Source organism: Ptychodera flava, chromosome 9 (genome assembly GCF_041260155.1).
Source record: "Ptychodera flava strain L36383 chromosome 9, AS_Pfla_20210202, whole genome shotgun sequence".
Classification (NCBI taxonomy): Eukaryota; Metazoa; Hemichordata; class Enteropneusta; family Ptychoderidae; genus Ptychodera; species Ptychodera flava.
In genome coordinates, this window is record NC_091936.1 from 33,996,049 (window position 1) to 34,006,668 (window position 10,620).

The 10,620-nt window shown below is 38.7% G+C and overlaps 1 protein-coding gene across 1 annotated transcript; it reads right to left on the bottom strand.

Moving 5' to 3' along the window:
* Positions 1-886: 886 nt before the first annotated feature.
* LOC139140771 (tyrosinase-like) lies at positions 887-5,154 on the bottom strand. Its single transcript, XM_070710179.1, has 6 exons — positions 4,721-5,154; positions 3,690-4,093; positions 2,704-3,097; positions 2,063-2,249; positions 1,368-1,525; positions 887-1,154 (listed from the first exon to the last, which is right to left on the bottom strand). The coding sequence occupies exons 1-6, from the start codon at positions 5,010-5,012 to the stop codon at positions 1,027-1,029; spliced, it is 1,563 nt and encodes a 520-aa protein (XP_070566280.1). The 5' UTR covers positions 5,013-5,154; the 3' UTR covers positions 887-1,026.
* Positions 5,155-10,620: the final 5,466 nt, after the last annotated feature.

Here is a 10,620-nt window from a genome sequence, read left to right on the forward strand (position 1 = left end):
TAAATACATTCCCTGATATTACGGGGTAGCCAACCGGCCGATCTCAAGTGATGGTTAAAAAAGGGATGTTCCTGCATCTGAACATGTTTTTTTAAATTTAGTTGTTTTTCCAAAAAAAGTGGATTTGAAAGTGAATAAAATGTTCACAACTGTTCCCCTAAAACAATGTCGAGAGTGACCTCCCTCTCCTGAAAACTCCCCTGTCCCCATGACGTGTTTCCAAATTGTCCCTTCCCTGCAATGTGGTATCCCTCATAAAATCATTGACTTCAAAAGCCATTTACACGTATGTATAATTTACTCATTACACTAACCAGATTTAGAAAATCTGAAAGCGTCTTAAACATAACCCCGAAAATAAATACGGTTTTTTTTTTATAAATCTCTTGGATACATTTGAAGTGAACAATCTACTAATACTCTGGTCCAACCTTCTTTTGACTTTTCAATGGTTTGCAGCAACAGCAGAAGACAACCATGAGTGTCACGAGGAGTAATATTGCGCTACCAACGGCAATAAGTACCACCAGCATGATATCTGTATAGAAAAGATGAATTGAGAAAACATGTAGGTAATTGTCATCGTAATGATATCCTCGCTTTTAAAAGAAACAAACAGGACGCAGCTCTTTCCCGGTATAAAATCGATATTGGGTTACCTTTATAATGTACAGCTCACGCAAGCTTTTGAATCCCCGGGCTGTAGAATACTTGACACCTTTGCGTCCGTAAAAGGTATCATAATCGAAACGTACAAGATAACTATGAAGTTTTGATAGCAGGAAATACTGAAATTGAAATTATATATGTTGAACATGAAAATCGTCCAGAGCACAATAGTAGTGAAAGAGTATCATGTAAAGGTCACGTGTTGTTCCTCGCCAATGTTGGTAGAGAGATGACCGGTCCTTTGTATTTAGGCCGTCTTACTATAGCTAAAGCAGTAATAGGATATTGTTTTCAGAAAAGTATATTTCGATATTTTTTCTTATCCCTACCGATTCTCACGCACATAATATGAAAGTCTCAATCTGACCAATAGGATTGCTTACCAAGAGAAGGGTCTTCTGCTGACGTAGAAAGTGGCTCACACTTCTCCATTTGATCGACAGCCATCAATTCCTGGGCTCGTTCATTGGGATCAAGGGGAAGGCCTGTATGGGTGAAATAGGTTGGAAAACAAATTTAAGAATTGATCGCATGTGTTTGAAAATTGAATCTTGGTATCTTTATCTTTATTCAAAAACTACCCACCCAACAATATCAAGGAGATTTAAATTGTCGCGAGTCAAGAAGAAACGAGTATAATCTGTCAACAGTCCAACAACTTTGTCAATCGCTAGGAATATATGAATCAAATATCTCACCTTGATCATCGATGCCTTCGTAAGTGTATCCGAAGTGTTCCGATCTCTGGAAGAACTCGTCGTTAGTGTACACGGGGAAGAAGGGAACCATGTAAGAATAGCGATTGTGTCCCGTCGGAGTGGAATCTGTCGGAAATGCATCAGGTGACGCATTGTACCTTTATAGAGGGAATAAATATGACTGCCCATTAGCACAATTCCGATAGTTGCGTTGAATTAAAACCAGTTGGAAACACGTGTACGTAGCTAGAAAACACCGGAGACTTTGTTCGGTCTCCAGTTGCGAAAATCAACCATTCCCCTCGAAGTCATATCTCAATAAACGAATGTTACGTAGAAGAAATTATGTTACATTGAATTTCCTACATTTGTCCGGCAATGGGAAAATTTCATTCCATCTGATTTGATTCAATCAGCACAGTCATAGAATTGAATTTACAAACACGGTTTTTAGGGTCTATGGCACATTAGAATATAATAGAAATTTTAAAAAAAATATCAAAAACAAGAATCATTATGCTGGGATAACAGGAAAATGCTAGCAATTTATTTCCAGTGTGGTCACATGAAAAAATAAATACGGAAAATTTTTGAACCATCTCTGTAAAGTTGCAGACTCTTCCTTGTGCGTATCATTTGCAAAAGTCGTAATATCACCATTATTTGTGAAAGCAGTCAAGTTTTCGCAAGCTTACCTTCTAAGCCATTTCTCGAAGATTCTGTCCACGTTTGCGTGATGAACCAAGAACATCGGATCGTTTGCTGATGTCGGTACCAGACTCATTGTGCCGTTCATGTAGAGGTGGACGCTGTTGTGAAGCTGAGAGGCTCCGCCAACGGCACCGACGTGATGCCCAGTCCTGTACTCTGAGTCAGCGAAGCCTGAATGTTAAAATTGAAGAACATAAGGAATACTGAAAACGTGTGGTCGTAATATTAATACTACCTGTATTCACCAAACTGAAAATTGCGGCCAATAAAACATACTATACACACTTACGCAATACACGATGATACTCCTTTTTTACAATGATCAAGTAACAGTATATATATATATATATATATATATATATATATATATATATATATATATATATATATGTGTGTGTGTGTGTGTGTATATTTATGTGTATATATATATATATATATATATATATATATATATATATATATATATATATATATATCAATTAAAACATAAAAAGTATAAATAAAATACAAATGAAGAAATAGCAAAGTAAATTAACCCAACAGACAGAGATCTGGACAATTTTAATTTGTTTTTAATCAGCCATATAGTACCGCTAAATTCCTAATAATTAAATGAACAGCTTACCTTCCAGTAAGTTTCGAAAACTGCAGTGTGACTGTTTCCAATCATTTTGAAGATTGTCATAGTCATGCGGAATGTTGTCATAGTCTCTGACACTGAGGGCGTAATACACAGCCTCTTTGCTGGGCAACTTCTGCAGCTCTGGTCTGTCGTCGCCGCCAGGGTTGCGCGTCAGAAAAGGTAGACTGGAATCGTTGACGTTGTTGGTGCACAGCTGCCCTCGGTCCGTTAGGTTTCCAAAGTCAGCGCAAAGGGTTCGCCATTCTTCGAAAAAACCCGTTAGTGTGTGATTGTTCGTTGCATCACTACCTCCCAAATACTCGTCGGTGCATACTGTACAATTATCTTCTCCGGCCCAGTCCCAGTATGGTATTGTGAAATCATCGTCACCAGATACCTGCAAAAAGGAAACAGTTTAGAGAATTCAATTATTACTGGTTAGATCAGCAATATTGTTTTCTATTTATACAGTTACAGTTTATTTAATTCTAAATCAAGGACAAAAAATCAGGGCATCATCTTTAATACATAATTCTTTAACATTTCGTGTCCTTTTGCCCTTTCAGATAAGTGAGTTGTAATGTTTACCTGCCCTTACTCAGAAACCACTTATCAAAGGCCGTATTATCCCTCTTTCTATAAGAGTTGAATCATGTAAAACTTGTATGACAATTTTTAAAGTTGTTTTCGACTTCCATTTCAAAAATATGCAGCTCTCCATGACGTCCAAATCTTTTGAATACAGAAATCGCATCTGGCAAGTTTCCGTGAATTTGAACAAGCAAATTCCATAATAATTTTTGAACAAAACTAAATGACGTCTTTCCCGGTAATTTTGCAAACCAAACTGTTACTGTATTGGGAGGGGGGGGTTCAGTAAATAAAAAACTAAGCTATGACAGTTAGATCCGCGCCTTCGATAGCGGACTCCGGAGCTAAAAACACCTCCGGTAACGGTTTCCGGAAATCAGTTACGCAACTGGTCTCACCTCTTGTAGCGCTCTCTCCCACGTAAGCAGGTAAGCTCTGTGCCATGTGAGAAACGCCGGACCTTTGTGTGCAAAGTCAGCGAATACAGCGATATTGGTGTTGTTCGTCGTCGTCTGGACCAGGTTTTGTCTAGCCACGTAGTAATGGTACCAGGCAAATTCATCATACACGTTGATTTCATTGAACTGAGGATTTCTTCCATCGTCCATATCTTGGTAGAGCGTTGTTGGTATCATGTAGTCACTCACTGTATCTTTGGCCAGCTGTAGATACAGTTTGAATTTGTCGACGTCGTCTTGGTCCATCTCTAAAATGTTACGACGGATTCTCTGCTTTTGTACGTCGCAGTCTGGTCCAGTCCACCCGAACTTGCACTTGCCACAGTCAGCTCCTGCAAAATTCCCTAAAAGAAAGCAGAGATGATAAGCCTTGTTGTATAAAGGAATAAAATTTGTTTTAATATCTCGCAACAACATACTGACGAAATGCGGTACGGCAAAAATTACAAAGATCAAACTTACATTAACAACAAATGTAGGATCTCAGCTGCTTTTAAGCTAAGAAGTCAAGTATTAGAAACATATTTCACGAGAGGTAGTCTATCATCCAAAGTGCTGCTCTTGTCCTTGTTTATCTATATACGTGTCCTATCTGGACTTAGAGTTTAGAAATGTTTGTAAGATCAGATACAATAGTGTATTTGAAAAATGCAATGTCTAAATTGGACTTACAAGACACAAATACATCATATAGCAAAGTAATTTAATAATACATATATGTACGTGCGTGCGTACATACATACATACATACATACATACATACATACATACATACATACATACATAGGCCTACATACATACAGGCACTCCAGGAGGTTGTAAAATGTGATGATGTTATACTTTTCTTTCAGGCAAAACTTTTTTTTTGATTAACCGAATTATATCTAATTACGTATATCTCGATAAGTAATAAAAGTAATGTATTAGCTCAAAGTTGAAACTGCGAAGCATTGATTGTTTCTTTAACTTACCGAAACAGTGACATGTTCGATTGAAAAACGTTGTCGGCCACTGAAAACGTTCCGTGTCGCCGTCAAAGCCGTCGGTGACATCCATCACTTGTACCTGCAGGTCTTCGCAACGACCCCGGCCAGGTCCGCCGCACTGCTCCGTCGTCCCGCTGGCTACGGGACAGCATTCCTTGGAGGAAAGAATGTCACTCGAGACACACGTCTCGGGAAGAAGCGCATGGTGTCTGTGAAACAGTAAAGCGAAAAGACACGAGGTGAGGACGAAATGGTAGCTTGAAGCTCTTTCAATCATGATTTTGCAGCGTCAGGTAAGTCTTGGTGAAGTCGGGACTAAGGGCTATAACACTTTTTGGAGTTATTAATCGTTTTATAGCAGTGAGACATCTTGAAGAATTACTTCATACTTCTAATCTTAGAATATGACTTTTTGGGGTTTTTTTAAAGACATCGTTGTGGTTGTATGACCTTATGCAAATCACTCAGCGACGCTCCCTGTAGTGGCCGATTCGTGGAATCGACAATTACAGGTAAGCGGCACAGAAACTCGCTATGGGGTGCGGGTGAATATAAACGTGCTGTGGCGTATAATATATCTCATACATCTTTAGATTGTGGCCGATAAGACCGCTGGGGATTTTGAGAGAATTTCCATGGCATATGAAGTTCAGTTGTATTAATATCGTTGCTTAAAGCGATGAATCCAGAAACGTTTAAAGTCATGCAGGTTACATAGCGGTCCGACACAAGATTCCTAAAACACTGAGACAATGGCAAAATAAATTTGCCAAAATAGCATCCCTGGCAGCTTACCACTGGTCAATGAACAACCAACCCATGCACTTCTCGATTCAGGGACGTATCACAACATATCCCAATATCATGTGTAACCATAACGACCCACTATATCGTATTACCGACAACGATAGATCCCAGATAGACACAAGGGCAACCAGCAACTTATTTTCATTTATGCTACATGCAATCTAATTAAAATCCGATGTTGAGATGGGTCGATCTTTTACGCTGTCGAATTACGGTCTTCATTTTTCTGCGTGGTGAAGGGAAGCCCGCAGAAAAATAAAGACCGTCACACGATAGCGTATTAAAGACCAACCCATCTCTACATCGGATTTTAATCAGATTGTCCAACATGTAGCTAGCTTTGTCAGAGAACGTTCTATCCACCATGGCACAATGAAACTCCCAACCCTCAACCTGCAGTTAACGTATTAATAGTATCTACCATTGGGTATATATAATCACCCACGCAGAGTCTTGATGTTCCTTGGGACTGAGATTGAGACAAAAGTTTTGTTTGTGAGTGGAAAAAAGTAAGAAACCCCAGAACAATAAGGAATGTGATTTTGCGAAATGGTTGGCCAACCATTGGCCGACTTCACACGGGCTCACTGGGCATGAATACAGCCGTTATTTTCAGTTACACTACAGTATATTAGACACGCCGAGTATGATCCCATAACTGTCCAGTGATTTTCCAAATATTGCAGAGCAGAAAGAAGTTCAACACTGATGAAATACCTTGACGTTTTTAATATAACCTCATTTTCGTAATCACAATATTTCTTCGACTATTTGCGCTAAGTGAACGTACCATGGACTACACAGGACATTTTTGATTGGAAGGTTCACCCAAGTAAGATGTAAATTTCTTTAATCACACATGTCACATTGGTGACTAAATCAATATTATGCGTGTGAGTTGACAATGGGCAACTGCTTCGTAGCTCTCTATATTGTATGTGACTGGCAACACAGTCATTGTTTTTGCAAACTGTTCAATCTTTGCAAGTACAATACATTGTGGTGAATTAACGTTACAAGTATGAGAATTTCATTGAGAAAGGGACAGTCTGCGGTACTTACAAAAAAATCAAGGATTTGTTATTATACTTTTTATTGAGACTGTTCAGTGAAATTTCATGCTAAATATATAATAAAAATTGTATTTAAAAAATAACTGCGTGCGATTTGGATTTTCGAGTCCTTTCCCACATTCTTAAAAGAACCCGTATTTTCTTAATGAAATATTGTCATAGGAAGTGGTAACATGTAAGTTGGTAGTACTAGATGTGCCAGCCACAGGATCATTTCAAGACTTAAGGCAAATATATATCACTCAAACCTTGATTGTACTTATTCCGTAAGGGGGGGGGGGTGTGGGGGGGTCGTCGGAACTGCGCGTGTGCAACTCTCTTTTTATAAACAATGTATTTCATGCATGATATCTATATGCATCTCTTCAACATAGCTGCAACACATATATTTTACGATATTCATTTTTAACAAGCATGTTTCAACTTTCATCAATCACCAACGTACCCTAGATACAGTATTGACATCGGTCGTAGGGGTCCCTGGCAACCTTTGAGCAGAGCTCCGACGACCACCTCCCTTTAAGCCGTTAACGTTATTTCTCCCCTTCAAAGAATGCCAGCAACCAATTATTTCCCCGCGTTTACCCCTTTGTCTCCTTCCAAGAAAGTTCAGGCTGTCGACAGATTTTCCTACCTCTGACGCTGCTTTTAATGACGTCAACATCCTTATATTTGATTGGCCGATTGGTTATCTTCCATCGATTACTTTACATTTCTGCGTTAAGCTCTGACACGTTTTTGCCTCTCAGAGTTTCTGTGTAAAGCCATATTTTAATAATTAAAAATCGTTTTTTGTCAAAATTGAAATGCTACGTTTAAGTTGCGTTTTTTTAAAGAAATTCAATCCATATCCCGAATGGTATTCCCGTGCACGCAAGACACGGGTCTTATCAGAAAATTCCTGACAGAGGGAGGTTCACCGTCTGAGAAAGAGTATCAATGCTTTTCTGAGTAATCTAAGACAGCATCAAAGTATTAAGATAGGAGGCAACTTTAAACGTCGGGTCTATCCGTTTTAGGGGTGGACCATTTGATATCGGGGGGTTCGATCCGGAAACAATTTTTTCTCCCTCTCAAAGGAATCTCTAGTGTGCGCGTATACCCAACAGCAAATATTTCCATTCCATATGTTGATTTATTTTTACTTAAGGTAGTATGCGCCTCGAAAGTGAAAGACTTTTGCTCAAACTTTCCTGGACGAAACCATCAATGATTCTCTTACCAAAGCGACAATAAAAATTGGGGATCACCGTGCAAAGTTTGGAACTAGCGAAACAAATTACCCAACATTTTGCGATATTTGAAATTCAAAATAGCCACCATTCCTGTGTTAACTTTATGGGGGGAAAATAAAATTTCGGATTTTCGAAAAACTAAAACGGTGAGAGTTTTTCTTTCTCCAAGAGCTTTAAAATGAGCCCCCACAAGTGGTAGATCAGAAAAGCATTGTAGAAATTTGAGAGTCCGAATATCTGTCCCCGAGGCGCGTTCTACCTTAACATGACTTACAAAAGTGATTGTGGAAGATTTGTATAGCTGCACGAAGTTGGCGTCTAACCATATGCACACAGCGTCTGTTTCAGGAAGCTATGACGAGCATAGGGGCAATTGCAACATGTGCTGCAGTATTAATTAAAGATTATTTGATGGATAAAAAAGTGATTGCTAAAGAAGTCATTGTGGACTCAGTCTGAGATAAAGACAATACCATTGTTTAGCGATCAAGATCAAGGTTTGGGTCTACCACGGGGATAGTATCAGCAAGTTCCATTGGTTCGTATGAAGATACCATGGCGAAGTATTAGCCAGTGCTATTGATTTGCATGAAGATAGCATGGATGGCGAAGTATTAGTCAGTTTCATTGGTTTGCATGAAGAAATGCAAGAGAACATCGTTGTAATATTGTCATTTTCTTGAAACTTTCACAAACGACTTGGAATGAGAAATCATTTGTGAAAGTAAGAGTAAAAAAGTGGTGTCACCCTGCTAGATATCAGAAAAAAATGGCAAGATTATTCCTTTTTTGTACGAATTAACCTAACAGCAGTTTTCTGCTGCTAACTGCATAAAATCAAAGAGTGTGGTATGTATAAGATGTATCTCGAAATGTTAGACGCCGGGAAAATGCATTTGTCTGGTTAGTTTTCTTGTCTGTCTTCTATACTTAACATCTGCAAACATTAGAGAAATGACAATGTTCCATACAATGTTTAGTTGTGCCCTTTATCTAAATTGTCCAAAAATGATGACATAAGGAGCCCGTCTGTATTTGAAAAGGCTAGGAGGGGTAAATCAAGACCGCCTCAGCGGCACTTAAAAGTAGGAACTCGGATAAACCGATATTCCCTGACTTCATGTAAGTTTTAGCGTGTAAACTATCAAAATGTGACAAACTAACTTTGAGCTCGCTTATAGTAGAAAAGCATGTGAAAAAGGTTAATTCAGGGCCCCTAACTAGAAAAACAGACACCTTTCTTTATTTATTCTTGTGGTTAAAATCTTTCAAAGCACGACATTATAACATATGCAGAAATTTGAAAAATAACAATATTCCATGACAGATTTTAAAGGCCTGTGTTGGCACCATATTGTTTCATCAGGAAATTTACCCAACAGATTACAAATTCAATGGAAAACAAAAGGTTATCACACCTCCATAATCCTCTTACAGCCTGACTAGAAAAATGCGATACAAGGGATCGCGAACAGTTCCTTTAAGCGTTTGAGTTGTTGAAATCGTCAAAAGATGATAAACAGAATAACCTTTTTAAAGGCGGAGCCTCCCTTTAAAGGGGCGCCAACCTATGGCGGCGTTCACTGTGTAAGTGGACACCAAACAGGCAACATGAGGGAACATGCTCCAGAAAATGCCACTTTTTAGTTTTTTCCGACCGCAAAAACGCTGACAGACTGCCAAGCGGTCAGCCCGAAGCTGCTGCCAATCGAACTCTGTGGTTATATTCAAATTCTAACGTGACTGGAAGACGTTTTTTAAGGAAATTTGAGTGTGGTGCTGGGGAATAAATGACCGTTTGCAATTTGAACCGACCATCAATCAAATGGTTATATAAGCTATATTTGCAGGATTAGCAAAATGTGACAAAAGATTGAAATCAGTTTGTGTAATTAATGTAATAGAAATCAAACATCGTACTGGACATGTGTTTGACTAGGAGGAGAACTCCACTAATGCGAAAATCTGGGATTGAAAAGTGCGGCTTTAAGAAGGAAAAGCTTAGGGTACGGGTACTTTGCATGCTTTAGGAAGTATGGCAGAGAAACTGCAGCAAAAGCACAATTAATACAATGCTAGTAAAATTGTGCTATAGGAAATTTGGTTCGTGTAAAACAAAAGGAAAGGTATGAGTCGAGGGGGTGGCAGGGCCAGCCGAATATGAAAAAGCAACGACAGAAGGTAAATGTAGGTCTACAACTTTCATTGCAATTGCTTGCAATCCTTTTTCGTTTTCCTGCAATCTGTGGCTTCTTTTTCAGAGGCAAACTTCTCTGCATCTCCCCCTATCTTTCAACCCCCAGGATATCAAAAGTTCCACCCCTTTGTTATAAGATTGTGGTTGCGTGATGTAAGGATAAATGGCGAAACGCCGCTGAATCGAGTATTGAATGATTAAAGATTACCTTTGTTTCCAAATCTAAATCTGTTCGCTTAATCATTGCGCTGGTTCTTTTTGTATTTCCTTATTTTGATGTTCAAAATATAATTATTTGTAGGTTTGTGTTTTGTCCGTTGTTAAATGCCGTGTAAAAATTATCTCGTCTTTGGATTGACTTATTTTTAGAGTCGGGATAAGTTTTAAACCTTGGCTTAGTGCTTGTATTTCAAAGTTTGTTGTGAGTTTTCTTAGAGATAAAATTGAGATATAGTATTTTATCTCTTTTATCTTTTTTTTGTTTGTTTATAGATTGACATTGCACTGTCTTGTGTTTGTCGTCTTTCACGCCGCTCAGTTGAAAGTGCGAGGTGGGGACTTGGTTTTGTCATG

Coding starts and splice junctions, on each gene's coding strand:
- LOC139140771 (XM_070710179.1), bottom strand. CDS start 5,012: ATGATTGAAAGAGCTTCAAGCTACCATTTCGTCCTCACCTCGTGTCTT. Junction 3,098..3,689: donor GGGAGAGAGCGCTACAAGAG/GTGAGACCAGTT, acceptor TCCTTTTTGCAG/GTATCTGGTGACGATGATTT. Junction 1,526..2,062: donor TTCGAGAAATGGCTTAGAAG/GTAAGCTTGCGA, acceptor CCCTCTATAAAG/GTACAATGCGTCACCTGATG.